General features: G+C 46.3%; 2 protein-coding genes across 4 annotated transcripts in view; both read left to right on the top strand.

Moving 5' to 3' along the window:
• Positions 1–27,610, top strand: part of LOC147631883 (uncharacterized) — a 59,444-nt gene that overhangs the window by 9,346 nt on the left and 22,488 nt on the right. The gene's annotated exons all lie outside the window — the stretch shown is intronic.
• On the top strand, positions 9,204–11,839 carry LOC147631884 (uncharacterized). The gene is made up of 3 exons (XM_086808929.1): positions 9,204–10,618; positions 10,714–11,029; positions 11,160–11,839. The coding sequence occupies exons 1-3, from the start codon at positions 9,204–9,206 to the stop codon at positions 11,583–11,585; spliced, it is 2,157 nt and encodes a 718-aa protein (XP_086665055.1). The 3' UTR covers positions 11,586–11,839.

Raw genomic sequence — 27,610 nt, 5'->3', positions numbered from 1 at the left:
GCCACAATCATTACAAGATCTTTCGGCCTTCAGCTTCTCTCGTTCTGGATCAGGCTTCTTCTCGGAAGACTTATCTGATGAAGCCTTCCCTTTGCCCTTGTTGGTATTACGGCCTTTCGACCGTTGGCCAGTTAAGGCCTCCGAACCTCCGCCGTGAGGAGGGTTCGTGAAACGTTCCTCCTGGTCCAAGACCATTGGCACAAGCTCCTCCCAAGTAATGGTGCTGAGCCTGCCACTCGTGATCAACGAGGAATAGAAAGCGGAATACTGACCAGGCAAGTGGGAAAGTAACGTGATGGCCATATCTTCGGACGATATCTCTTTCCCAGCGTGAAGGACTTCCTGCTGAAGGGCCTGCAGCTTGTTAATGTGTTCCCGCATCGTCGAAGACTTTGCAGGGTTCATAACCCGCATCTGCACTTCCAAGGATATCCGCTTCATGGGTGATACCCTGTTGTACAAAGAAGCCAAGTGCTCCCATATGCCTCTCGCCAGCGTCATGTGCTTCACATGGTTGATCACCTGTGGTGTGCAATTGAGGAATATAAATGACCGGACCCTGGCGTTGACACGGTCCCACATTTGTGCCTGTGCCTCTCGGTCCTTCCTCGCGGATAAAACCTCCCCTTCCTCAGCTTCCGGCCTTGGCACCCCTTTGATAATAAAATCAGCAAGATCATATGACTCCAGAACTGACTCCATCATGACCTTCCAGATGCCATAATTGGACCCGTCCAACTGCCGATCCACTGGGAACGTGGGAAGAGTCGGAATCTTCACGTGCTTCTCTGCCATCTCGAGTAAATCCGCAAAGGGTGGGTGGGTGGGAAAAATCTGAAAATCAGAAAATATGCAAGTGGCTGTCCAGCCCCTTTGCCCGCCTTCCTCTTGCACCTTCACTTCCCGTTCAGCCCGAAACAGTCCACCGATCAGCAACCTGTTGCTCCCCCTCTTGCTCAGAAAAAACGCCCAAGATCTGCTAGAGCCTAGGGCTCTGATACCATGTCAGAATATGCAGCGGAAATGATATCCAAACTTGGGTAGACAAGAGCAAGTAGACTGCAGAAAATAATCAGCACAAGAAACACTGAGAGATGTGTGTAAACTCTTCTCTATACACAAGATCCCGGAGATAACTGAATGAGAAAGTGGAGGAGGATGGGGGGGAATATATACAAGCCCATGAGGGCAGTCGGCCAGCTCTGGAAGAGGCCCACGACTCACAAAATGTCCACGACTGCTGAAAAACAGCAGTCGGCCAGCATCTGGTCCCCACATCTGCACAGATCAAGTCGGCCAGCACTCAGATAGCCCACGACTGCTACAGATGCAGTCGGCCAGCCTCAGAGTGGTCCTGGCATCACCTGGCAGCCCTCCAGCCACTAGGAAAAAATGGGAAAAATAGGGAAAAAATACGGGGAGTGTGGAAAAATGATATACGGACGGGCACACCCACAACAGAGGCCCTGGTGTATACAAATAGACAGGAGATGACTTCTAACAGTATCGTGGTCATACCTTACACCAACTAATCGTAGCCGCCACCGCCACCGAGCAATTGGAACTCAAATTGAGTCGATTCAATAAGGCTAAACCCTCATTTCAAGGCAAAGAGAGGGCTGTCCAAAACCTGCAAAATGATGGACAGCCACCTAAAAAGGACCAAAACCAAGATAAAAATGGTCTAAAGGCTGAAAATAACACTACCAAGAAGCGTCCCTTCAAACTGAGAGACTATGGTCTCACTCTGGAGCAGAAAAAGCAATATATGAGTGAGGGGAAATGCTTTACTTGTGGTAGCACCGAGCATATTGCAACGGCATGCCCAAACAAGAAGAAGCGTGATAATGCAAATGCATCAAAGCCTAATGTGCATATGGTTCCCGATGTGCAGGGCAACACTTCACATGATAGCAAAGACAGGGTTGTATGTAAAGCTTGGGGACAGCTCAAGGATCAGTCCGCTTTGTTCATGTTTGATGATTGTGCATCTGAAAATTTCATATCCACACAGATGGCAGCTGCTTTGGGTATTGAAATGGAGGACATGGGTCCTTAAATTGAAGCAGGGGCTGCCTTTGTTGGTAGAGAAGTGCAGGTCATGCCTATTTTTGGCAAGTTGCGCATACACATTCAAGGCTATGTGGATCATGAGGATTTTCTTGTGGCGCCTTTGAATGGCTGTGATGTATTGCTTGGAAAGCCTTGGCATACACGTATTGATCCGTGCAAGGCTTACAAGACCAACAGGATCACCGTCATGCAGAAAGGCCGAGAGTATGTAATTGATGCTGGTGAAGAGGGTGATACCATTCCCCTTGTATCTCATGTACAAATTAAGAAAGTAATGAAAAAGAGTGTTTTTGCGTACTTGATTTTTGTACGAGATCATATTGAGGAAAATAATGTACATGTAAACACTCTTAGTAATGATAGGCTGAAATTCTTGCAAGAACACAATGATTGTTTTACTGATGAGTTACCAAATGAGTTGCCACCCGTACGACCAGAAGATCATCGCATTGATCTTGTGCCGGGTAGCTTACCATCTAACAGGCCAGCCTATCGTGTAAGTGCATCCCAAAAAGAGGAGATCATGAAGCAAGTGAATGAGCTTCTTGAGAAGGGTTTGGTTCAGCCAAGCTCTTCCCTATATTGTTCACCCGTCCTCTTGGTTCAAAAGAAGGATGGATCTTTTCGTATGTTTGTAGATTATAGAGCTTTGAATAAGCTTACCATCAAGAATCGGTTTCCAATTCCACGCATAGACGACATCCTTGACAAGTTGGATGGATCGGCATGCTTTAGCCGAATTGATCTTAAGAGTGGATATCATCAAGTGCGTGTAGTGCCTGAGGATGTTCACAAAATTGCTTTCAGGATAACATTTGGGCTTTATGAGTATCTTGTTATGCCTTTTGGTCTTACAAATGTCCGGCTACATTCAATAGAATGATGGATCGCATATTCTGTGGGTACAGGAAATTTACAGGTGTCTTCTTTGATGACATCCTAGTCTTCTCGAAGACCGAAGAAGAGCATAAAGCTCATTTGGCCATTGTTTTTGAAGAACTCCGTAAGCATAAACTCTTCATAAATGCAAAGAAGAGTGAGTTCTTCTTGTCAGAGATACATTATCTTGGGTATATTGTGTTCAAAGATGGAGTGCGGATGGATCCTACAAAGATTGATGCAATTCGGAATTGGCCCGAATTGAGTTCGGTGCATGAGATTCGTAGTTTTCTTGGATTATGCTCTTACTACCGCAGGTTCATTCAGCACTTTGCATGGATTGCTTCTCCTTTGCATGATTTGACAAAGAAGAAGGCCGTGTTCAAATGGACTAATGTAGAGAGGAATGCATTTCTCAAATTGAAAGATGCAACTACTCATGGTCCAATGTTGATCATTCCGGATTTGCAAAAGCCCTTTAGTGTGGAATGTGATGCATCTGGAAATTGCATAGGAGCTGTCCTTAATCAAGAGGGACATGCCGTGGCTTATGAGAGCCGTAGATTGCATGATGGAGAGCCATCTCTTGGTATTTATGAGAAAGAGCTCTTGGCTGTAATTCATGCACTAACTATACGGAAACATTACCTTCTTGGGGCTGTTTTGACTGTGAAGACAAATCACCAGAGTATGAGGTATTTTCTTACCCAAACTAAGTTGTAAGAGAAGCATATGAGGATGGCCAATTTCCTCTCTATGTTTCATTTTTAGATCTTGCACACCCTAGGAAAGAAGAATGTAGTGGTAGATGCATTGTCACGAAAGCCGTATATAGCAGCTATCTCGGTTGCCTCTCATGGGGACTTGTCTACCATGCGTGATTTGTATCATACGGATGTTGATTTTGCCACTATTTGGGCTGATTTAATGGCTGGTCATGCACATGCCTCATATGTGATCAAAGAGGGTTATCTCATGAAAGATAATTGCCTATGTGTGGTGTCTGACATGAGGCGAAAGGTTTTGGATGAGTGCCATGCTTCTCCATATGCTGGTCATAGAGGCATAATGCCTACTACGCACATGATTGAGCGGTATTTCTTTTGGCCAGGTATGCGGAAGGTGTCAGAATATGCAGCGGAAATGATAACCAAACTTGGGTAGACAAGAGCAAGTAGACTGCAGAAAATAAACATCACAAGAAACACAGAGAGATAGGTGTGTAAACTCTTCTCTATACACAAGATCCCGAGAAAACTGAATGAGGAAGTGGTGGGGGCAAGGGGCCTATATATACATCTCTGGAAGAGCAGTCGGCCAGCATATGAAGTGCCCACGACTGCTGAAAATGGTCCCACGATTGCATAAATGCAGTCGGCCAGCAGATGAATGCCCATGACTGAGAAACTCCAGTCGGCTAGCAGCCTAGTAGCCCACGACTGATAAACATGCAGTCGGCCAGCATTGGAGTGCTCCTGGCATCCTCTGGCAACCCTCCCCACCACTAGGAAAAATGGAAAAAAATAGGAAAAAATACGGGGAGTGGAAAAATGATAAAACACCTTATATAGGGCGGGCACACCCACAACAGAGGCCTTGGTGTATAAATATAGACAGGAGATGACTTCTAACACCCCCTCTCAACTTCTGGCTATGAAACCAACCCAAGGGATGTTGGAGGAGAATGACTCAAACACAAGAGCCTTAGCCAAGGAAGTGCAGAGGAGATAGAGAAGAGTGAGAGTGAGAGAGAGAGAGAGAACTCACACAATGCTCAAGAATATCTTGAATGTCTTATTGAGGCTCAAGGGAGACCTCGTATTTATAGTAATACAAGGGTATGGGCGGGCGCCCAACTTATGGGGCGCCCGGCGGACCAAATACAAAGAATGCCTTTACAAGGCCCAAATGAGGGCCAAATGTACAAGTAAATATATGGCCGCGAAGCTCTCGACAAGAGCTACGCGATGATCAAGGTCTGGAGGCGAAACTGGGACTTTATACCCAACAACCTCCCACTTAAAGGGCCAGTGAAGCTCCTCTAAGCTATGTAACTCCCACCCGCTGTAGACACATATCAAGCTGTGCTTTTGGCAAACTTTTGGTGAGAGCATCTGCAGGGTTCTCATGAGTGCCAATCTTGACCAAACTGATCAAGCCATCATCTAGCACCTGTCTGATGAAGTGATACCGTACATCAATGTGTTTGGTACGAGCATGAAACATGGCATTCTTAGCCAGGTATATGGCACTCTGGCTATCACAACCAAGGACCGGAGCCCTCTCTGGCAATCCAAACTCTGTGACAAGGCGTGCTAACCAAATGGCCTCCTTAGAAGCCTCTGTGACGGAGATGTACTCGGCCTCAGTAGTAGAAAGTGCTACTATCCTCTGGAGTCTAGAGCACCAAGAAACAGCACCACCTGCAAGAGTATAGATGTACCCACTAGTAGACTTGCGGGTATCAGAATCACCTGCCATGTCTGAATCACAATAACCCTGCACCTGAAGTGGACCTTTACCATACATAAGGCATTTCTTCTGTGTCCCCTTCAAGTACCTCAAAATAGACTTTATAGCATCCCAATGTGCTTTGCCCGGGTTGGACATAAAACGACTGACTACTCCCACTGAATGAGCAATGTCTGGCCGTGTAGCAACCATAGCATACATAAGAGATCCACAAGCAGAAGCATAAGGGATCCCACGCATAGTATTGGCTGCATCATCATCTTTTGGGCAATCATCCTTGGATAGTTTAACATAGGGCTGCAATGGAGCACCCAAAGGCTTAGAATCAGCCATGTTAAATCTATCAAGGACTTTCTGGATATACTTCTCCTGTGAGAGGAAAAGCAACTTCTGTGCTCTGTCCCGTCTAATCCGAAGACCCAAAATATGTTCAGCTGAACCCAAGTCCTTCATAGCAAAAGCTGACTTCAGCTGGTCCTTAAGAGCTTCCAAAATGCTCTTATTCTTCCCTGCAAGAAGCATGTCATCAACATACAGCACAAGTATCACTGGGCTGCCATCTGCATCAGTTTTAGTATACAAGCAATGATCTGCATGGCTACGATTAAACTTTTGGTTAAGCATGAAAGCATCAAACTTTTTGTACCACTGCCTCGGGGCTTGTTTCAGCCCATAGAGACTGCGCTTCAGCTTACAAACCAGATGTTCTTTGCCAGGAATGACAAAGCCTTCAGGCTGCTTCATATACAGCTCTTCATCTAAATCACCATGTAAGAAAGCTGTCTTTACATCCATCTGATACAGTTCTAAATCCAAAACAGCAGTGAGAGCAAACAAAACACGAAGGGTGGTCATTTTGACCACAGGAGAGAAGACCTCCTGAAAATCAATACCTTCCTTCTGAGCATAGCCCTTAGCAACAAGGCGGGCTTTATACTTAGGCTGGCCGTCAACTGTCTTGACTTTGTACACCCATTTGTTAGGAATAGCCTTCCTTCCTTTGGGCAACTCAACCAAGTCCCAAGTGTCATTTGCATGTAGAGACTTAATCTCCTCCTGCATAGCATGCTCCCACTTGTTTCGGAGTTCACAAGACTTAGCCTCTTTGAAAGTAAGAGGCTCACCCTCATCTGTAAGCAAAACATGTTGCAAAGAGGGATCAAAACGCTGAGGTTCCCTCCGAAAGCGAGTAGACCTCCGTACCCAATGATCATTGGCTGGTTGGGGGTCAATATCGGGAGGAATCATAATTTCAGCATCAAAAGGCTGCGGGTTTTCACGAACAGCCTGATTTTCAGCATATAGGGGTTGCTGCCCTACACCTCCAGGAGCATGAAGCGGCTGTCCAACCTCTTCTGGCTCAAATATCACGGACTCATTATCTTCAGCCCTTTGTGAAGCATCCTGGGGCTCATTTTCAGCATCAATGGGTGGCTGCCCTTGCTGAAATTTGACCTTTTTCTGATCACCATGAGAGGCACAAACATTACGGAGCAGCTTTGCCTCATAAAATACAACATCCCGGCTGCGAACCACTTTGTTGGTTGATGGCAACCACACACGGTAGCCCATCTCACCTTCATCACCGTAGCCAACGAAGGTGCCCTTCTCGGACTTAGCATCAAGCTTGTTCCGGTCTTCCTTGCGGATATGCACATATGCATCACAACCAAAGATGCGTAAGTGGGCATATGAGGACGGTTTGCCAGACCAAACCTCCTCAGGGATTCCACCTTTCAAAGCTGTGTGTGGAGATCGATTGCAAACATGAACTGCAGTTTTCAAGGCTTCTCCCCAAAAATCCTGAGAGAGATTAGCTGTGGACAGCATGCATCGAATTCTTTCACACAGTGTACGATTATACCTTTCAGCCACACCATTTGAAGAGGGACTATAGGGGGGTGTAAGTTCCCTCTTAATGCCATTATCATCACAAAACTTCTGAAATTTAGTACTAACAAACTCACCCCCATTGTCAGTGCGTAAGCATTTAATCTTCACTCCTGTTTGAGTATGAACAAATGCATAAAACTTTTGAAATGCAGCAAAAGCATCATCCTTAGATTTCAACAAAGTGATCCATACTTTTCGTGAGTGATCATCCACAAAAGACACAAAGTACTTTGAACCACCTTTAGATTTAATGGGCATGCTGCATATGTCAGAGTGGACCAAGTCCAACTTTTCAGCCTTGCGAGAGGCACGAGAGGAGTAAGAACTCCTATTCTGTTTCCCATACAAGCAATCATTACAAAAATCAAGCTTGCTTCCTTTTGCATCAAATTTGTTCAAAGAGGACAAAATGGAGAGACCCTTTTGGCTCATGTGGCCAAGTCTCTTATGCCAAAGCTCCATGTGGGAGCGTACCTCTGCAAAAGCAATAAACTTACCAGACAAAGCCTGACCATGAAGGCTATATAATGTTCCTTTCTTGCATCCTTTTGAAATCAGCCTTGTGCCTTTGGTCAATTTCCATGTGCCATTTCCAAATATGGCCGTGTATCCCAAGGCATCAAGCTGGCCCACAGACAAGAGACTGGTTTTCAAACCAGGAACATACCTCACATTTGGCAGCACAAACTCACTACCATCCTGCAAAGTCAAATTCACGGTGCCCATACCTTCAATATTGCAAGCATGATCATTCCCCAAGAACACCTTTCCTCGGGAGCCTGCAGTGAAAGTTGCAAAACACTCCTTGATAGGAGTTACATGAAAAGAGGCACCCGTGTCAATAATCCAAGTCTGTGAAAGCACATCAGATTCATACATCAAGGCATGAATAACATCTGGTTCTGTGACATGCAAGTTATGAACATCAAGTGCATTAGCAGAAAAAACACATAGCACATCATCTGAGTCAGACAGTTCCTCTATGACAACACCAGAGGCCACATTGGCCTTGCTCTTGTCCTTTTCAAACTCTTCTGCTTTGCTGGAATTACTCTCTTTTTCCTTCTTTTTGTCATTTGAATGACTGGATTTCTTCTTCCGGTCTTGCTCCATCTTGTAAAATTTGCAATCTGGCTTCTTGTGGCCTTTACGACCACACTGGTAGCATGTAACATCAGACTGCTGGCCCTTGCTCTTGCTTCTACCCTTTGAATTGGTAGTAGTATTTCCCCGCTTGGTCGTCCTTCCTCGTGAGACATTTGCTGAACCGCTAGTCTCTGAGGTCTTCCTCCGGATATCTTCATTGAGAATAGCACCCCTGACTCCATCAAAAGTTAGGTTGGGATTTGTCCCAAGTGACCATAGTTGCAAAAAAACGCGTTTCAAACTTTAGGCTACTCGTTTGAAACGTGCAAACGTTTCAAACGTTTGAAACGCGTTTTTTTGCTGGGCCAGTTTTTTTTTATGATAGAAAACGTACGATGCAGTATCTCCTGGCATTTCAGTTTTGAAAGTGACGCTTGAAAGAGACGTTTCCAGCCTTTGAAGTCTTCCAGGTTTGCTTGCACCCCTACCTACGCACCAGTCCTTCTCCCCCGGCCCCTACGCACCGTAGGTAACAGGTTTGTACTAACCCTAAATCCTGATTTTTTCTGATTTTGGACCAAATTTCAGATTTGAAATTTGGGCATTTTTTGCCAGGTTGCCTACATTGGTGCATGCACACCTTGCCTACGCACCAAGCCTACTCCTCCGGCCCCTACGCACCCTGCTTCTCAGGTTTTTAATAACCCTAAATGCTGATTTTTTCTGATTTTGGACCAAATTTCAGATTTGAAATTTGGGCATTTCTTGCCAGGTTGCCCAAATTTCTTCATTCATTCATCATGCCTCGGGCTAAGGATGCCATGTGGAACCACGTAACTCCTGTGAGCAGATATGGGGGTTCAGGCACAGAAAGGTGGAAATGCAATTTTTGTGCCAAAGTGTCAGGTGGGTCTATTATTAGGGTAAAGGCCCATTTTACAGGAGTAAGAGGGGAAGGCATTGGCCCTTGCAGTCAAGTACCAAGAGAGGTTGTAGCGTCTCTTCAGCAATGGAAGAGAGAACATGAAGCAGCAAAGGGAATTCAGCCTATTGATGATGATGTACAGGATACAGATTCTGTAGGTGATGTGTCCAAAAGAGCTAGGACAGAGGATGATTTGCAGAGTCAAGCAGGTGGGTCTAGCTCCATTCCTGTAGCCCACAGATCTTCATTGCCCACCGTGCCTTCTCTAAAGAGGGCAGGCATTAAAGCAGGCATACAAAAGCAAGCTGTCAAGGAGGCCACACGTGAATTGACAAAGTTGTTTATACAATGCGCTTTGTCATTTCACGTCGTGCGTACTCCTCGTTGGAAGAAGGCCATTAAAGCTATCAGCCGCATTGGGTATGAGTGGGAGGGTCCATCTTATGAGTCCCTTCGCAAAACCCACTTAAGGAAGGAGAAGAAGGCAGTGGAGCTTGAGATGGAGCCTTTGAAGGCAACCTGGCAGAAATATGGATGCACATTGCTTTGTGATGGCTGGACAGACATGAGAAAGAGAAATGTATATAACATTTTGGTGTCCTGTTGTAAGGGCACAATGTTTTTGCGTGCCATTGATGCCTCGGTTCCAGGTACAGTTGTTACTGGAGCATTCATATGGAGACATTTGCGTGAGGCAGTGCTAGAGATTGGCCCAGAGAACATAGTGCAGGTAGTTACAGATAATGGGTCAAATTGTGTATCTATGGGCAGGATGTTAGAGGATGAGTTTCCAAAGATAGTGTGGACTCCATGTGCATCACACAGCTTGGACCTCTTGATAGAGGATGTGGCCAAAATTGGGTGGATTGCCGACCTCTTTAGTACTTCTCGGAGCATGGTGAAGTTTGTCACCAAGAGGCCAAAGGTTTTAGCTATGTTTCGTGCACACAGTGATTTGGAGTTGTTGAAGCCCTCAAACACCAGGTTTGCTTACATGCTCATTGTGGTTGAGAGGCTTGTGCGGGTCCGTACAGGTTTACTCCGCACTGTTGTCTCTCAGGAGTGGATGGCATGGGATGATAGAGAGCATCCCAAGGCAGTAGCATTTGTGCGCGCGGTAATGCGAGACACTTGGTGGGCTGAGGCCCTTGCACTTGTCACGGCCACTCAGCCTATATATAGTGTGCTTCGCATTACGGACATGGAGGGCAGCACCCTTGGACTCTTATATGAGTTCATGGACCGCATTGGAGAGGCCCTAGATCGATGCACTATACTATCAGCTGAGAGGTATGTATCATTGTATGTCATTGTTGTTCTTTTAGTTGCCAGTGGCCACATTATACATTGATATTAATTCCATGCTTCCAAGTGTCGTTGAACAGGATCCAGGACATCAGGGAGGTGTGGAACCGTAGATGGGATTGGTTTCATAGGCCAATCCATGCGGTTGCCCATATACTACACCCACTATGGCGGAATGAGGAGCAGTTCAACAATGAGGAGCTAGAAGAGGGATGGCAGTCTTACATCCAGACCTGGACTGGAGGTGATGTTCAGCTCCTCAGGAAGTTAGAGGATGAGCTCCTAGTATTTCGGAATGGGAGTCATGCCTTTGGGAGAGCCACTGCAGTTTTGAGAGAGACTCAGCTTCAGCCAGTCTCTTGGTGGGAGAAATATGGCATCGGTACTCCAGTTCTGGTAAGTGCCCACTGACAAGTTACAACTTACATGTAATAAGTTTGCACTTTGAAGTAACAACTTAGTACTTACAACTTATATAAGTTGTTTCTTCTTATTATTTATAAAGTTTTCTGTTATCTTTTGACAGAAACGCCTTGCATTACGAGTCCTCTCACAGGATTGCAGCTCTGGTCCATGTGAGAGAAACTGGAGCACATGGGCCCTCTTCCATACAAAGAAGAGGAACAAATTGTCCACTGCTCAATTAGAACGGTTGGTGTATTGTCATTGCAACCTCCGTTTAATTGAGCAGCAAGGCAATCCCATTGAGCCGCGCCAAGTGAATGTCGACAAGATCGACATAGAGAAAGTGAAGGACGTACCAGAGATCCCTGCTGAGGAGCGCGACATCTATGCCATGCTATACGAGGAGATGATGGCACCAGCTACTATGACACGATCACGGGCACCGACATCAGCAGATCATGCATCTACGAGTGCTGAGGCTGAGGCTGAGGCTTCATCTTCTTACGACACAGACTCACATTCCTCAGAGGAGGATGATGCTGAGTAGTTACTAGTTACTACTAGTGACTCTTGACTCTTGACACTTGAGTCTAGAGTTGAGAGTCCAGACTCCAGACATTGGAGACCATTTGTTTTTTCAGAGTTTTTGTATTTGGTCTTTCGGTACAGACATCTGTATTTCAGATTTCAGATTTATCATTTGACACTATTCACTAGTGCTTAGTATGTTGCTTAGTATGTTGTAAGTTGTAACTTGTAACTTCAAACTGGTTATGCTATTAATAATTATATGGGTTTTTGCCATCTATGATCTAATTCCTGATTCCTGAAGACTGCCATGTATCATGTATGATGTATCATGATTCATGTTACATGTATGATCATTGTATGATGTAAATTGTAATCATGTATGATGTATTAAGAATCAGGATTCAGTATGAAATTTGAATCATGGATTCATCATTCATGATGTATCATGATTCATGTATATGAAAGTTGAATGTAGATTTTAGCATTAAACTGTACCAAACATAAATTTATGGACACCCCCCTAAAAAAAACCTGGAAAAAACACCTGAAAAAAAATTTGAAAAAAACTTTTAAAAAACTTTTGGAAATTTGTTTGAAACGTTTTTGAAACGTTTCAAACACGTTTCAAAAACGCGTTTCAAAAAACGTGTGGCAACTATGCAAGTGACACCACAAGTGTTTCCCAAGAGTCAGGCAAAGTAGTGAGCAAAAAGATAGCTTTCAACTTATCATCAAAAGCAGGCAATCCAGAATCCTGCATCTGATTAAGCACCCCTGTGAAAGTAGTAATATGCTCTACTGCATTCTTAGAATCATCAAGTTGCATATTCATGAGTTTCCTGATGAGATGTACCTGGTTCACTGGCGTGGTGATCTCATAGGTGCTTCTCAGCTTCTCCCAAACGGCATAGGCTGTTGTCAGCCCTTTGAGGTCTACAAGAACCTCATCAGCAACAGCCATCTGGAGATAGGCAACGGCCTTTCTGTTCAGGATTCCCCATTCATCATCTGTCATAGCAGCGGGTTTGAACTGCTCAAGTGCAGTATCACATTCCCGCAGATAGAGGATATTCTGAATCCTCACCTTCCAAAGATCAAACCCAGTGCCTGCAAACTTCTTAATCTCTAGTAGACCCTTAAGATCACTTGTAGACGCCATGACTTATCAAACTGACACTTCAGAAAGTAAGTAATAGCAAGATGTTATGTACCAGATATGGGTTGACTTGTAGGATGCTCGTAGATTGATGAAACAACTTCAAGTGAAGGTGACGTCGGAAGAGAATCACCAGATGTCGATGTAAACTCGCCGAGGGGCAGAAAGTTGCTGTCTTTGGTGTTGCTCGAAGATCCCGTCTGCTGGAGGGCCGTGAGGCAAAGACGGCTGCTGCTAGTGGCCGTGGGACTGCTGGCTGCAGCCCGGACTGCTGCTGGTGGTCGTGGGGCTGCTGGCTGCAGCCCTAGCTGCTGCTGGTAGTCGTGGGGCTGCTGGCAGCAGCGTTGGCTGCTGCTGGTAGTCGTGGGGCTGCTGGCTGCAGCCCTAGCTGCTGCTGATGGCAGCCGTACAGCAGGCAGAGAACAAGACCACAGAAAACGCTGCTGTTTACAGCAGCGCAGCACCAAAAAACGCAGCACAAAAACGCAGCAATGGAGTGCAAAAAAAAACGCAGCACAAGGGGCAGCAAGGGATAGAAGAAACGCAGCACAAGGGGGCAGCAGAGGGAGAGAAAAAACGCAGCACAAGGGGGCAGCAGAGGGAGAGAAAAAAAAAAAAACGCAGCACTCTAGAAAGAAAAACGCACCATCTTGATGATAAAAAGGGAGGTGTTTGACGATCCCGTAGTCAAGTGGTGGAAGACACCTCTAACTCCATAGCTTCTGCATACAGCTTCCCTCCATAGCTCTGATACCAGTTGTTGGAGGAGAATGACTCAAACACAAGAGCCTTAGCCAAGGAAGTGCAGAGGAGATAGAGAAGAGTGAGAGTGAGAGAGAGAGAGAGAACTCACACAATGCTCAAGAATATCTTGAATGTCTTATTGAGGCTCAAGGGAGACCTCGTATTTATAGTAATACAAGGGTATGGGCGGGCGCCCAACTTATGGGGCGCCCGGCGGACCAAATACAAAGAATGCCTTTACAAGGCCCAAATGAGGGCCAAATGTACAAGTAAATATATGGCCGCGAAGCTCTCGACAAGAGCTACGCGATGATCAAGGGAGCTGGAGTGCCGCCTGAGCGTAGCCTGAGGTAGAGACTTCGCGAAGAGGTCCGCCGCATTGTCCTCCGTCGAACAATAAAGTAGCAAGATGTCACCAGCCAAGATCTTCTCACGTACAAAGTGATATTGTATCTCTATATGCTTGGTCTGGGCATGGAAAACCGGGTTCCGAGCAATAGCTATACAACTCTGGTTATGGCACTGGATGACTGTGGGCTCCCTCTGTGGAAACCCAATCTCGCCTAGCAGCCTCCGCAGCCATACAACCTCACAAGCAGCACCACAAGCAGCCCGATACTCTGCCTCTGTCGAAGAAAGGGCAATAGTTGGCTGCCTCTTGCTGCTCCAAGAAACGGCTCCTGAGCCGAGGGTAAAACCGTATCCTGAAGTAGATCTCCTCGTGTCTGGATCTCCTCCCCAATCTGAGTCACTCCATCCTTGGAGCTTGACTCCATTCCCTCCTGTGTAAAAGAGTCCCAGATCCTTCGTACTCTGCAGATACCGCAAGATCTGCAATCCTGCGTCCCAATGAGTCTTCAATGGCGTCTGCATAAAAGAGCTCAACAGCCCCACGGAGAAGCTCAAGTCCAATCTGGTGTTCAGCAACCATATCAATGAACCAACCAACTTTCGGTACTGCGAGGCATCAACTGGCTCACTAGGATCTGTAACGGTTAACTTTGTGTTCGGGTCCATCGGCGAAGTAATAGGCTTGCAGTTCTCCATCCCAAAGGCCTCAAGCAACTCATGAACATACCGCTGCTGAGAGACGAAAAACCCCCTCTGGGTCTGCCAGATCTCCAATCCCAAAAAGAAGTGGAGTAAGCCTAAATCGGTCATCTCAAACTCCTTTGACAAGGTAGCCTTCGTCACTCCAATGTGCTCCACATGACCGCCGGTGAGAATGAGATCATCCACATAAAGGATGATAAGTGTGACCATGCCGCGTTCCCGAAAGAGATACAGGTTCGGATCTGCAACCGATCTGTGAAATCCAGTCCGAATAAAGAAGGAATCAATCTTCTGATTCCAAGCCCTGGGAGCCTGCTTAAGACCATACAAGGCCTTACGTAACCTGTAAACCATCCCTTCCGATCCTGGAACAATAAAGCCTGGAGGCTGCTCAACGTACACCTCCTCATGCAGGTCACCATTAAGGAACGCAGATTTTACATCCATCTGATACACGGGCCACCTGTGAGAAGAAGCAAGGGCAAGAACGGTCCGAATCGTGGACATTCGCGCTGTCGGTGCAAAGGTATCCTCGTAGTCGATGCTTGGCCGCTGAGCATAACCTTTAGCCACAAGCCTGGCTTTGTGTTTGTCCACCGACCCATCAGACGCGTATTTGGTCTTAAAGACCCATTTGACACCAATGACTGACTGCTTCGACGGCCTCGGTACCAACTCCCAAGTGTTGTTCTTCTCGATGGCATCAAGTTCCACCTGCATGGCTTTCCTCCAAGTATCCTGTGAAAGGGCTTCCTTTACGGAAGTGGGCTCTTTATCCCGCATGATACGAGACATCAAAGCATAGTTCACCTGAAGAAGCTCGGCCGTGTTGCTTTTATCTCGGACTCGATGTGATCTTCGAGGGCCGTCCTCTGTGGTCCACTCGGAGGGTAGCTCCGTGACACCCGACTCCCGAAGGGTGTCTAACAACCACCTAGGTACTCGAACAGATCGTGGAGCCTCCTGTGGTCGCGGGGGCTCTACTCCAGCTGCGGGCTCAACCTCCTGTGATGACTGAGGTGGATCAACTGGAATGATAGACTGGGAATCATCATCAGACTCATCTGGATCTCCAAGAAGTGGCGGCTCCTCGACAGTGGATGCTGGAACATGCTCGTCAAAGACCACATCCCGGCTGACAACAATCTCATTCCTTTCTGGATCATACAACCTGTATCCCTTGGAAAGAGAGTTATACCCCACAAATACCAGCTTGCGGGACTTGGAGTCAAGCTTCCCCCTCTGCTTCTTCGGAATATGTACATACGCGTCACTTCCAAAGACACGGAAGTGCGAGACATCAGGTTTCCTGCCAAAATATGCCTCGAATGGAGTCATATGGGGTACAGAAGTCGTCGGAGAGTGGTTAATGGTATGGACAGCCGTTGCCACAGCCTCATCCCAAAGTGGACGAGGAAGATCACGATGCTCCAGCATGGTCCTTGCCATCTCCACCACAGTCCTGTTTCTTTCGTTCAACAACTCCATTCTCCGAAGGCGATCCGGTATTGGCCAATTCCCTTTTGATGCCATGATCTGCACAAAACCTGAAAAATACAGTCAAGGAGAATTCACCTCCTTTATCAGCCTTGAGAGTCTTAACCTGATATCCAGACTCTTTCTCCACCATCACGTGCTAATCCTTGAACCGAGCAAAAGCCTGGTCCTTCTGGGAAAGAAAGTAGACCCACGTGAATCTGGTACAATCATCAACAAGCAGCATGAAGTAGAGAGATCCTCCCAAGGATGGTATCTGCTGTGGTCCACACAAGTCAGTGTGAATCAACTCCAATGGTTGCGAAGCCCGCCTGGAAGCCTTCTTCGGAAAGGATTCCCTGTGCTGCTTACCACGGATGCAAGAACTGCAGCGTCCTTGCCTATTACCAACATCTGGCAAGCCAACCACCATCTGGTCCCGGAAGGCGCGCCGCAAAGCATCCACATTTAAGTGGCCAAAACGAAAGTGCCACAAATCTCCGACCTGAGAGCCTGTCAATGAGGAGAGTGCAGAGAGCTTGTAGATGCCATTCTCCACACCGCCTTCCCAAACAACTTTGCCTGTCTCACGGTCCCTTAGAGCAACTGAATGCTCCTCAAATTCCACCCGAAAGCCAGTCTTGCATACCTCATGCACTGACAGAAGATGAAAACCCAGAGCAGGGACATAAAGAACACGGGAAGCATGCTTGCCCCCCTTGCCGTCGGGAATAATCTCCATCCGGCCCTCACTATGTATCGGAATAGTGGAGTTATCGCCAATAAAGATGCGACCTGACTGCCGTTTCAGATCCAGAAAGAAGTCACGGGATGGAGTCATGTGCGTGGAAGCACCACTGTCGAGAATCCATTCCCGGGTATCCTTCGCGGTGAAGCCAACTGCCTCCTCGCTCGAAGATGTGAAGCATCGGAGTCCACCATCTCTAAGTGCACAAATGCCGGAGTCTTTGCAGCTGAGGCTGAGGAATCAGCACTCTTCCCTGTCCGCTTAGGGCACTTCCTCCAGTAGTGGCCTTTCTCACCACAATCATTACAAGATCTTTCGGCATTCAGCTTCTCTCGTTCTGGATCAGGCTTCTTCTCAGAAGACTTCTCTGGTGAAGCCTTCCCTTTGCCCTTGTTGGTATTCCGGCCTTTCGATCGTTGGCTAGTTAAGGCCTCCAAACCTCCGCCGTGAGGAGGGTTCGTGAAACATTCCTCCTGGTCCAAGACCATGTTGGGGTAAAGGCGTTATGCCCACCCTTATAGTGTGTACAAGCCCATAAGTTATAGTACATAGTACACTTAGTACTTTTAATGTACTAAGTGCACACTGTCTACTAGTGCAATATACATGTGTGATAGGGGAGTCACACACTCATGCTTTATGAGTTGACTTATCCCCACAACTCTCTCTCTCTCTCTCTCCCTTGTTCTTCTCTGTGTATGTCTCCCACATGACCTAACCCTAATTCTCCCACACAACTGGTATCAGAGCTCTTGGTCCCCTCCCTCTTCTCATGATGGCTGCACTTGAGCCCTGGTTTTAGGGTTTTGTTCTCAAGTGCTGCATCGCTGGAATTCAACTGGAATTCATTTGCTGCGTGTGTTGAACTATTCGCAGGCAGGTGGGCGGAAAGAGAAGGAGTCGAGGGCAGCCTTTTCTCCTTCAGCAGAGAGGCGAAGTGACGTGCTGCAACAGACCTTTGTAGTGGCTAAAGGCGAGTGTGGTAGCTCTACACGGCGAAGGCAGCGCTGGCCCTTCAGCGTGGAGCGAAAAAGCAGAGAGGCGAAGTGACGTGCTGCAACAGACCTTTGTAGTGGCTAAAGGCGAGTGTGGTAGCTCTACACGGCGAAGGCAGCGCTGGCCCTTCAGCGTGGAGCGAAAAAGCGCTAGGCGAAACATGAGCGAAGGCGGGCGTTGAATCACACGTAGGCAGAGGTTGGGTGAAGGCGGCGAAAACACAAACCTTGGTGCGGTGAGCGTGAACTGGCGACGTGTTGCTACCAGGCGGAAACAAAGTTGACGGTGTAAAACCACCGGGCGTTGAATCATTCGCAGCCAGGCGTCTAACTGTGAATGGGTCTATGAGTCAAGCGCACAGGCGGGCATGACGACTCGAGCAACCCCTTGTGATTGAGGAAGGCCAAGCTCGCTTTCTTGAAGAAGCTCACAGTAGCCTGAAGGGATCTCTGACTCTCAGCGCAGCATCAACCTCAACAGCACATTCATTCATAAGCCCGTGCCGTGCATCAGCTACAGCTGCAGAAGCATCAGCATCAGCATCAATAGCAGCACTCTTTCTGCAGCAACATCAGCAAGAATTGCCCCCCTCTCCTGCAACAGCATCTGCAATCAAAATTCAGCCTGCAAATTGAAGAAAAATCAAAAATTACAAGGTATTTTCGTCAATTTTTTTTTGGGATTTGCAATTGAGCAAGTACAATGAACAATTGAGCAGATACAGGTGCCGAATTGCTCAATTTTGAGCGAAATTGGCAAAATTGGGTGACATTGGTCACAATCAGGATCAATTTGCAGGACATTGGTCACAATCAAGATCAATTTGCAGGAAATTGGATGTCGAAATTTGGGGCTTTTGATGTAATTGTGCAATTAAGCACTCATACATGCTGTATGATGTGAGAAATCGCACATTTGGGCAAAATTGCAGCAAATTGCAGTGCAAATCAAGGGGCTTTTGTGCCGATTTGGTTGATTTGCATGCAGGCAATCGCAGTTGATGCTGTGGATAATGTGCTGATGCCTTACAAGCACTCAATGTGCCTGTAAATCGAGGGGCTTTCATGTATTTGATGTATATGTGGCCAGGGGGAAGCATCGTGAACACTCTGGATGCCTTCATGTGCGTCAATGTACCATGTATGATCAGAAATTGATCTTAAATCAAGGGGCTTTTCAAGTTCGTATGCTTGTTGAGCTTGGCAAAGCAGCAGGCAAGACATTTATGCCTTGAATCCTCAAAAAATCAGCTTGCAGTCAAGGGGCTTTTGCCCAATTTCTGTTCGGGACTGTTTTATGCAATGTACAGGACTGTAAAAGTCTGATTTTCACTCATTTGGACAGCCAGGAGAGCATTTATTGCTATTGTACCTGCTGGTACAGATTTGGCACAGCTTTGTGCAAGTTTTGGCATGGCTGTACACTGTTTTGAGTGACCAAAAGGTTCAATTTCAGCTGCTGTACTTGCCGGTACAGGTTTGGTACATCATTGGTGAGCACTTGGTACTGCTGTACAGTACTTTGGAAGGGCAACAGAGCACATTTAAGGTGCTGTCCAAAATCTGCAGCAACCAGATTTTGGTGATTTCATCACATAAAGTGGGAGAAAAGTTGCATTTGTGCTTCCGCAGTGGGAGATAAAGCTTGGGAGAAAAACTGTGAGCACTTTGTGTGCTTTTGGTACAGTGTTTGCACACTTGCAGGGAGCCAGGCATTGACAGGTTGCATATTGCTATGGCAACCACAGGTGAGAGCTCTTCATTGCTTCACATCAAGAAGCTTGAAGGCTCGCATAATTATGATATTTGGCAAACCCAGTGCTACAATGTGTTGCTCCAGAAAAAGCAGCACAAGCCTATCAAAGAAAGGGGTGTCATGCCCGCTTCTCTTACTGCTGAAGAGTGGGAAGATATGGATGAGCTGGCAAGATCTACTATCATGTTGTCTGTGTCAGACTCATTACTTTTCAGCATTCGTGAAGAGAAGACAGCTTGGGGAATGTGGCAGAGATTGCAGGACTTGTATGCCCAACAAAGTGTCTCAAGCAAAGTGTATTGGTTGAAGAAACTCATAGGTCTTCAAATGAAGGAAGGGGCGTCTATGACAGCCCATCTAAATGAGTTTAATGGTATTGTCAGCCAGGTCATTAATCAAAAGTTGGCAATGGACGATGAGTTCAAAGCCACTTTTTTGTTATGCACTTTGCCAGAAAGTTGGGACACATTCAGGACAGCCACTAGCAATTCGCATGCTATGCTGTCATATGCAGATGTTGAGGGTGCTCTTCTTCAAGAAGAGATGAACAGGAAAAACAACTCTGTTGGAAAGTCCAATGCAATGAATGCACGTGGGAGATCCCAACAAAGGGGAAAAAGCCAAGAACGGGGAAGGAGCAAGTCTCGCTCCAAAAAGGATTTGGAATGCCATTATTGTGGCAAGAAGGGACACATTAAAAAGCAATGCTACAAATGGAAAAATGATCAAAAGGAAAAGGGAAAAGGCAAAGACAAAGAGAAAGATGAAGCCAAAGATGTAAAGCCAAAGGGCAAAAGTGGAGTCAAGATTGAAGAAATCAATGTGTCACATGCAGGTGGCAGTGAGGATGAGGTCCTATTTACGTCTTCACTTGATGCCCATTCACTTCTTACAGGTGGTCATGGTATGCACTCATGGATCATTGATTCAGGTGCCTCCTTTCATGTCACAGGTTGCAGAGACTTGTTTGTCAGGTATACTGCTGGCAATGAAGGAGTGGTTTATTTGGGTGATAACCATGCATGCAAGATTCTTGGCAAAGGTGATGTGAGGCTTGTGTTTTCAGATGGCTCACAGCTTATGCTCCATGATGTCAGGCATGTGCCTGAGATCAAGAAGAATCTGCTTTCTACTAGACAGCTTGATGATGCTGATTATGTTACCACATTTGGTAGTGGAAAGTGGAAAATTAGTAAGGGCTCACTGGTTGTTGCCAGAGGCTCTAAGGTGGACACTCTTTACTTTATGCATGCAGGTGTCTGTCACCATGCTAATGTAAATGCAACCGAGCTGCCGGAAATTTCTATGTGGCATAGCTGGTTGGGACACATGAGTGTCAAAGGAATGGAGCAATTGTCTCGTTTGGGTTACTTGCCTTCTCTAAAGTTTTCAAGTTTTCAGTTTTGTGAGCATTGTATATATGGTAGGCAACTACAGTGCCCCCACAAGAAAGCTCTTGGACAGAAAGATGCTCAGTTAGAGCTTGTGCATACAGATGTATGTGAGATGCCTCAGCTTTCTTTGGGAGGGGCAAAATACTTTGTGTCTTTTATTGATGATGCCACACGCAAGGTGTGGGTTTATCCTCTTCGTTTGAAGAGTGATACATTCTCAGTGTTTCAGAAGTTTGTTGCTCTTGTTGAGAATCAAACTGGCAAAACACTGAAGGCTTTGCGTTCCGACAATGGTGGAGAGTATATGTCCAAACAGTTTCAGGACTTTTGTGATGCTAAAGGCATCAAGAGGGAGCTCTCTACTCCTTATGATCCTCCACAAAACGGGACAGCAGAGAGGATGAACAGGACCATTCAGGAGAAGGTCCGTTCTATGTTGTCACATGCTGCATTACCTCATGGTTTTTGGGCTGAAGCTGTTATGACAGCCGTTCACCTTATAAATAGGTCACCTAACACGAGGCTTGGTGGGAAAGTGCCAGAAGAAGTATGGACAGGGAAGCCTCCGTCATACAAGCACTTGAGAGTGTTTGGTTGCGTTGCGTACGTGCACATACGCAGGGAAATGCGCACCAAACTTGATCCTAAGTCTCACAAATGCATATTCCTAGGATATGGTGACAAAGGTGAAATGGGGTATAGACTTTGGGATCCTGTGAATAGAAAGATCGTACGCAGCAATGATGTCATTTTTGATGAAACATGCATGTATAAGGAGCCTGCAAGGCAACAGGAGCCTGGCAGAGTCATCTTTGATGATGATGGACATCATGGACAACAACAAAGGGCTGTAAATCAGCCATTACAGCAGCAAAACCAGCCCTTAAATGGTGCTGAAAATGGTCCAAATGGACAGCCAGAGATGGCAGAAGATATCCCTATGGATATACCATAGTTAGAGGAGATACCGGGCATGATATTTCAGCCTTATGGCATGGAACAGGAGCCACCAATGGGTGATATGCAGGCTGGACAGCAACCTGCAAATGATGGTCATTGGGTACGGAGGTCCACTAGACCCTCCAGAGCCCCTAACAGGTTTGTTCCAGGGGTTGACTACTTGATGCTCACTGACTGTGGGGAGCCCTCATGTTATAAGGAGGCTTTACAGAGGGCAGACAAAGCTCTATGGGAGCGTGCCATGAAGTCAGAGATGGATTCTCTGCATAAAAATGGAACTTGGAAGTTGGTGCATTTGCCTGCAGGCAAGAAGGTTTTGCCATGCAAATGGGTATACAGGCTCAAAGTTGCACCAGATGCAAAGCCAAGATACAAAGCCAGGTTAGTGGCTAAGGGCTTCAAGCAGGAATATGGTGTGGACTTTGAGGAGATCTTCTCTCCAGTGGTCAAAATGACCACACTTAGAGCTGTGTTGGCTTTGGTTGCGCATGATGATCTGGACTTGATTCAGATGGATGTGAAGACTGCTTTTCTTCACGGTGATCTCCATGAGGAGATATATATGTAGCAGCCAGAGGGTTATGCAGTGAGTGGAAAGGAGAAGCTTGTATGCAAGCTGAAAAAGAGTCTTTATGGGCTCAAACAGGCACCAAGGGAATGGTATCATAAATTTGATACATTCATGAAATCTCAGAAATTCAGGAGAAGTGACATAGATCACTGCTTGTACACCAAGAAAGCTTTGGATGGCAGTCTATTGATCCTCATCTTGTATGTTGATGATATGTTGATTGCCGGGAAAATCTCGTAAAGAGATGGATGCCTTGAAGCAGAGGCTGCATCAAACCTTTGATATGAAGGATTTGGGTGATGCTAATCACATCTTGGGTATGCGGATACTTCGGGATAGAAATCAGCATGTGTTGTATTTGTCTCAGAAGGAATACATTGGCAAAGTCTTGCAGAGGTTCAATATGGACGGGGGGAAGAAGACTAGTACTCCTTTGCCTCAATATGTGAAACTCAGTGCTATGGACAGCCCACAGTCAGATAGAGACAGGGCTGATATGGCCAAGATTCCGTATGCTTCAGCTTGTGGCAGTCTCATGTATGCCATGGTTGCTACTAGGCCGGACATTGCATTTGCAGTGGGAGTGGTTTCTAGATACATGGCCAACCCTGGCAAGAAGCATTGGGAAGCAGTGAAAGGTGTCATGAGATACCTGAAGGGCACACATGATATGTGCATATGTTTTGGCAAACAGGATGCATTAGTGCATGGTTACACGGATTCGGATTATGCCGGTCATCCAGATAACCGGAAGTCTACTACCGGTTATGTGTTTACATTCACAGGAGGTGCTGTGTCATGGATATCCAGGATGCAGAAGTGCACTGCCTTATCTACTACAGAGGCCGAGTATATTGCAGCCCCACAGAGGCTTGCAAGGAGGCATTATGGCTATCTCGGTTAGTGGTTGATTTGGGTTATACAGGGGATATTCCATTGTTGCATTGTGACAGTCAGAGTGCCATCCAGTTGGCAAAGAACCCTGTCTTTCATGCAAAGACGAAGCATGTGGATGTGAAGTATCACTTCATCAGAGAGGTGATAGAGAACAAGCAAATTCAGCTTGTTAAGATTCATACGGATGACAACCCGGTTGATCTGTTGACAAAGAGTTTGCCTCCGGAGCGGTTTGCTCATTGCAGACACTTGATGGGCATTGGATGAGGCCAGTTTCAGCCTTGATATGGCCTTGTATATTATCATGTACATGCTGATTTTTTCTTTTCCTTTACTTAAGGGCACTTTGCCTTTAAGTGGGAGGTTGTTGGGGTAAAGGCGTTATGCCCACCCTTATAGTGTGTACAAGCCCATAAGTTATAGTACATAGTACACTTAGTACTTTTAATGTACTAAGTGCACTATGTCTACTAGTGCAATATACATGTGTGATAGGGGAGTCACACACTCATGCTTTATGAGTTGACTTATCCCCACAACTCTCTCTCTCTCTCTCTCCCTTGTTCTTCTCTGTGTATGTCTCCCACATGACCTAACCCTAATTATTCTTCCTTCTCCCACACAGACCATTGGCACAAGCTCCTCCCAAGTAATGGTGCTGAGCCTGCCACTCGTGATCAACGAGGAATAGAAAGCAGAATACTGACCAGGCAAGTGGGAAAGCAAAGTGATGGCCATATCTTTAGATGATATCTCTTTCCCAGCTTGTAGGACTTCCTGCTGAAGGGCCTGCAGCTTGTTAATGTGTTCCCGCATGGTCGAAGACGTTGCAGGGTTCATAACCCGCATCTGCACTTCCAAGGAGATCCGCTTCATGGGGGATACCCTGTTATACAAAGACGCCAAGTGCTCCCATATGCCTCTCGCCAGCGTCATGTGCTTCACATGATTGATCACTTGTGGTGTGCAATTGAGGAAAATAAACGACCGGACCCTGGCGTTGACACGGTCCCACATGTGTGCCTGTGCCTCTCGGTCCTTCCTCGTTGATAATAACTCCCCTTACTCAGCTTCCGGCCGTGGCACCCCAATGATGATAAAATTAGCAAGGTCATATGACTCCAGCACCGACTCCATCATGACCTTCCAGATACCGTAATTGGACCCGTCCAGCTGACGATCCACTGGGAACGTGGGGAGAGTCGGAATCTTCACGTGCTTCTCAGCCATCTCTAGTAAATCTGCCATCGCGGAGAGTAACCTGAAAGGGTGGGTGGGTGGGGGGAAAAAAATCTGTAAACCTGCAAGTGGCTGTCCAGCACCTTGGCCCGCCTTCCTCTTGCACCTTCTCTTCCCGTTCAGCCCAAAACAGTCCACCAATCAGCAGCCTAACGCTCCCCCTCTTGCTCAGAAAAACGCCCAAGATCTGTCTAGAGCCTAGGCTCTGATACCATGTCAGAATATGCAGCGGAAATGATAACCAAACTTGGGTAGACAAGAGCAAGTAGACTGCAGAAAATAAACATCACAAGAAACACAGAGAGATAGGTGTGTAAACTCTTCTCTATACACAAGATCCTGAGAAAACTGAATGAGGAAGTGGTGGGGGCAAGGGGCCTATATATACATCTCTGGAAGAGCAGTCGGCCAGCATATGAAGTGCCCACGACTGCTGAAAATGGTCCCACGACTGCATAAATGCAGTCGGCCAGCAGATGAATGCCCACGACTGAGAAACTCCAGTCGGCCAGCAGCCCAGTAGCCCACGACTGATAAACATGCAGTCGGCTAGCACTGGAGTGCTCCTGGCATCCTCTGGCAACCCTCCCCACCACTAGGAAAAATGGGAAAAAATAGGGAAAAATACGGGTAGTGTGGAAAAATGATAAAACACCTTATACAGGGCAGGCACACCCACAACAGAGGCCCTGGTGTATAAATATAGACAGGAGATGACTTCTAACAGAAGGACATAGAGGCACATGTACGTGCATGTATCACCTGTCAAAAGGTGAAATTTGATAGGCAAAAGGCACCAGGTTTGCTTCAGCCATTGCCTATTCCCACGCAGCCATGGGAAAGTATTACAATGGATTTCATTATGCACTTGCCACACACCCAACAAGGTAATGATGCAATTTGGACAATTGTGGACAGGTTTAGCAAGCAAGCTCATTTCTTGCCGGTCAAAAAGACTATCAAAGCTGAGCATATGGTTAAAATATATCTTGCACAAGTGTTCAAGCATCATGGAATGTCGAAGTCCATTGTGGGAGATAGAGATCCTAGGACTAAAAGTCTCTTTTGGCGGGTCTTATTTGATAATATGGGCACCAAATTGGACTTCTCATCAGCTTATCACCCTCAAATGGATGGGCAAAGTGAGGCTGCAAATTCAGCCATGTTGGATCTCTTGAAATGTTATGTGGCGGATCAGAAGTCTTCTTGGGAGAAGTGCTTACTGCTTGTGGAATTTGCATACAACAACATGATGCATGCATCTACGGGACAGGCCCTGTTTGAGATTGTTTATGGTAAGGTGGTTTTGCCACCCATCCTTCGCACAAAGGATGAGATATTTGCAGCACAGCTGATGAGTATGTAAGAGACTTGGATATTGCTTTTGCTCAGGTGCGGACAGCCATTGCAAGGTCACAAGACAAGCATAAAGAGGCTGCCGACAAGCATAGAAAGCAATTGGATGTTAAAGAGAATGATTGGGTATTGTTGAAATTTGAGAAAGCAAGACTTGCAAAGAGGCCTGGCAAAGAGGGTGCATATCCTAAGCTTCCAACCGGGTACTATGGGCCTTTTCGAGTGATCGAGAAGATCAATGAAGTGGCTTTCAGATTGGCATTACCTAGTCATTAGCACATACACAATGCTTTTCATGTGAGTCTCCTTCGCAAGTATGTAGGGCCGGAGCCCAGTGAAACAGTCATTGAGGATCCACCAGAAGTGGATGAGCTTGAGGAGATCTTGCAGCCAGAGCAGATTGTGTATCACAAGGAACGCAAGCTTGCTACAGGCAAAGTTGTGAGGCGTTACCTTGTGAAGTTTAAGAACTATCTTTCCATTGATGCTAAATGGGTAGATGAAGAGTTCTTCAGAGATTGCCCGCATGTGCTTCAGACATATTTGGATGCTTTTCAGTTGCGGACAACTGTTTAGAAGCCGGGGGGATGTCACCATTTGGCCACCCAATTGGTCCACCCGTGCTTTCTTATCATGTATGTACATTGGACTGGTGTCCATGGCAGTTATTTATGCCGGGGATTGATGCCACTCATGTGATACTGTGGACTTGGCTTTCTGTTGGGACTTGTGCCTCCGTGTACATGCCCGTAAATGCTTGGTGGATTGGTGTTCCATTGGGTCTGGTACCTCGTGTACTTACCTGGAGCACGTCTATTTTGGTATAGTCTCATGAACGGGGATTGTCCATACCAATGCTGCATTGCATAGCATCTTTATGTGCTTGCTTGCAATTGAAATTGCATGCTGTTTTCATGCTTGCTTGACCAATGTGTAGTTCCGGGTAAGGGGAACGCCCACCTGCGAACCGTGCGTGTGAAACTATCTGCTGACATGGTTATGTGGCATGTGACAGGTGGTAAGTATTGGTCATAAACTTGGCCTTAGGAGTTAGCACTTTAGCAAAATAGCTCTCTTTATTGTTGTAATTTTTGGTCTTTTTACTGAAAACCCTAATTTCAGCCCTCCTTTCTCAAGTTGAACCATAGGGGAAGCTTTCCCAAGGTTCCCTTCTTCATCCTCTTGAAGACTTTTGTTCTTGCGAAGAATTGCGACAAATCGAAGATCTCTTCACCCCAAGGACTTCCATTGCGAAGACTTCCGCTGTCATTGACTCTACTTGCAATTGGTAAGCTTTAATGCTTAAATATGGAAGCAAGAACTTGCTTCATGATTTCTTCTTGTTGTGCGGCACTCACACGGCATGCGGGTTTGTTGGTTGGGGAACTACTTGGCACAAGATCTATGCGATGATCCTCGGGCCTCTCAGGAGGTAGCTCTCCTGGCAATGCATCGGCAAAAACAATCTCTATATGCATTAAGAAAATTCAGCCTTTCTTGAGTCAATACATCCACATTCACATGACTTTGTTTAATCTTGTCACGAACAAAAACCAAATACGCGGAAAGACTCTTTTTCATTGCCTTATTAATTTGGATGTGTGATACAACTGGGATGGAACCCCCCTCTTTGCCAGCATCAATGACATGCATGCGACCTTTATGCATAAAAGTGATCATGTTGGTTTTATATTCT

Source organism: Cibotium barometz, chromosome 14 (genome assembly GCF_041138505.1).
Source record: "Cibotium barometz isolate CiBa-2024 chromosome 14, ASM4113850v1, whole genome shotgun sequence".
NCBI lineage: Eukaryota > Viridiplantae > Streptophyta > Polypodiopsida > Cyatheales > Cibotiaceae > Cibotium > Cibotium barometz.
Note: the sequence above shows the minus strand (reverse complement) of the source record. Positions and strands in the feature narration are given on the sequence as shown.

Bases quoted from the DNA above. Each gene is read 5' to 3' on its own strand.
- LOC147631884 (XM_086808929.1), top strand. From the start codon at position 9,204: ATGCCTCGGGCTAAGGATGCCATGTGGAACCACGTAACTCCTGTGAGC. The intron at 10,619-10,713 runs GTATGTATCATT...GTCGTTGAACAG, and splicing joins ACTATACTATCAGCTGAGAG to GATCCAGGACATCAGGGAGG. The intron at 11,030-11,159 runs GTAAGTGCCCAC...ATCTTTTGACAG, and splicing joins GCATCGGTACTCCAGTTCTG to AAACGCCTTGCATTACGAGT.